At 36.7% G+C, this 2,432-nt stretch overlaps 1 protein-coding gene across 2 annotated transcripts; it reads right to left on the bottom strand.

Annotated features, from left to right (window-relative positions):
• Window positions 1–278: 278 nt before the first annotated feature.
• On the bottom strand, window positions 279–2,432 carry LOC120779895 (glycine-rich protein DC9.1-like). 2 transcript variants are annotated; one of them, XM_040112245.1, is made up of 4 exons: window positions 2,128–2,432; window positions 1,553–2,052; window positions 1,427–1,491; window positions 279–542 (listed from the first exon to the last, which is right to left on the bottom strand). In XM_040112245.1, the coding sequence occupies exons 1-4, from the start codon at window positions 2,323–2,325 to the stop codon at window positions 286–288; spliced, it is 1,020 nt and encodes a 339-aa protein (XP_039968179.1). In that variant the 5' UTR covers window positions 2,326–2,432; the 3' UTR covers window positions 279–285. The 2 variants fall into 2 exon arrangements, with proteins under 2 accessions (XP_039968179.1, XP_039968180.1); XM_040112246.1 differs by lacking the exons at window positions 1,427–1,491; window positions 2,128–2,432 and having other exon boundaries at window positions 1,553–1,636.

A 2,432-nucleotide genomic window follows, 5' to 3' on the forward strand; every position in this document is an offset into this window, starting at 1 on the left:
TTCACTGCAAAGTAAAAAACATTACCAAGAAATACAGGTGAGTTTTTTCAATAATTACATATCTTCTTTTAACACATTAATAACTCTACTTTCAGAGAGGAGAAAACCAAAACTGGCCCTTCTGGTGGTAGTCCCTCGCCTTGGAGGCATTATAATGCTGTGAATCGCATAGTAGGGTGTACTGCCGTTAATTCGGCTTTGTATATAGAGGCCTACTCGTATTCCGAGGTAAAAAACGAATTTATTTTATTTATATAAACACATGCATTTATAAAGTTTATTTTTTTAGAATTCAACATTAACACAATTGTTGCCGCCGTCCGACCCACCATTATCACCTCCGTCACCATCGCCATCATGTCGGCTGCCACCTTCGTTGCCGTCACCACCACCATCATGTCCGCTGCCACCTTCTTTGCCGTCACCACCACCATCATGTCCGCTGCCACCTTCGTTGCCGTCACCACCACCATCATGTCCGCTGCCACCTTCGTTGCCGTCACCATCACCATCATGTCCGCTGCCGTCACCATCACCTTCATCTGCAACAAGAAAACGCAATTTTAGCGCCGAGTTGTTAAAGGTTTTAAAAAAACAAACTGAGATATTAGAAAGGGTTGCGGATGAAACAAAGCACGTTTCAGAGGAAATACTTCAGACTGTTCTACAGCACAATAATTTGTCCGAAAGATTTTTAACTCTTATGGAGAACATCGCAGAAAAACTTTAAGTTTAAAATAATTTTATCGTTTTTTTCTAGTCCTAAGCCATTATTTAATGAAATGTTTTGTTTTTTTCTAGTCCTATGCATTATTTAATGAAATGTTTTGTTATTTTCTAGTCCTAAAACATTATAAGTGTAACAAGAAATGAATTTAAATAAAAAATAATCTCTTGTACTACTCTATGTACTAATATTTGTTTTCTGCTACTCTATACATCTATAATCACGAAAACTCAGAGCTATTGCATTTCTAATAGCCGATGCTGTTACATCATTTTCCCCAGCTCTTGTAGTGTGATGTGGTTGAATTTCTGTACTTATTTCTGCAGCATCTTGGATCCACGAAGAAGGAATTTCATCATTTTCAATTTTTAGAAAATTGTGCAAAATACAGCATGCATGTATAATAACGTTAACGTTTATTGGAGCTACCGGTAAACCTCTGCCAATTTTTCTAAATCGGACTTTTAGTTGACCGAAAGCATTCTCTATAACTCTCCGACATTTGGATAAACTATAGTTAAATGTTTTTTCTAACACTGGTTGATTTGGTGAGTATGGAAAAGGCTTCATCATGTAACGCGACAATCGAAAGGCTGAATCGCCAATAAGTAATACGGGGACATTAGCATCTCCAATCATTTGCAGTGATGCTCTGAGCAAAAATATCAGCGGTTTCATGGAATTTTTTTAAGGAACTACTTTCAAAAATGTACGAATCGTTATTTCTTCCAGTTGACCCAACATGTATATATGTAAATTTTGATCTATAAAATAGTGAAAGAATTTATATAAATATTTCCAATAAGTACTATATATTAAATTTACCTATAGTCGCAACTTGCCAGCAGAACAACCGAATACCACCCCTTATAATTGTAATAATCGATCGCATCTTCCTTTTTCGGCTGAACCTCAATGTGGCAGCCATCTATTGCTCCAAAACATTGCGGAAAACCAAGATGTGCAAAACCTTGTACATTTCGCTCTACTTCTTCTGTGCTTGGGGGATAGGAATTGATGCAATCTGATAAATTTGTGCACACAGCTTTGCAAAAATCCACAACTATTTGCCCAACTGTGGTGCGTCCTACGCCAAATAAACTTGCTACAGTTCTGTATTCCGCTGAAGAACCTAACGCAAACAACGTAATAGCCACTCTTTTCTGAAGTGGAATGCAAAGTCGCATGTTGCTGTTGGACTTTCCGATTTCCTTAACCTTTTCACATATTTTGTGAAAAGCTTCTTTGTTCAGACGAAAGTTTTCTTTAAATCGGATGTCATCCATCTTTTTGACATCGTATTCCCAAAAACTGCCATTGCGGTCCTTTTATTAATGACATATGTATATAAATGAGGGGTATAAAATATTAATATACAATATATACTATATTAAACTTACAAATTTCCAGGCACTTCTTTCCTTTATTTCCGAAGACGCCACTTTGGTACTAGTTTCCAGTATCGCTTTTGTCAATTCATTTATCGTTTTAATCTTTTGAAGCAGGTTCACTAGTAATGTTTTTATTCTTTGGTTTAACAAATTGTGGTTTTGCACCATCTGTGCGGCTAACAATCGCAATGCTTGTCTTCTATCCATTTTTGTTCCATCAATTTGAAAATGTTATTAATATGCCAATCAGCTGTTCGCTAACTCGCATCGCTGCTGTCTGTCACCTATAAATTTGGATCTGATTAAGTGCGCAG

This window comes from Bactrocera tryoni, unplaced genomic scaffold (assembly GCF_016617805.1).
Source record: "Bactrocera tryoni isolate S06 unplaced genomic scaffold, CSIRO_BtryS06_freeze2 scaffold_11, whole genome shotgun sequence".
NCBI lineage: Eukaryota > Metazoa > Arthropoda > Insecta > Diptera > Tephritidae > Bactrocera > Bactrocera tryoni.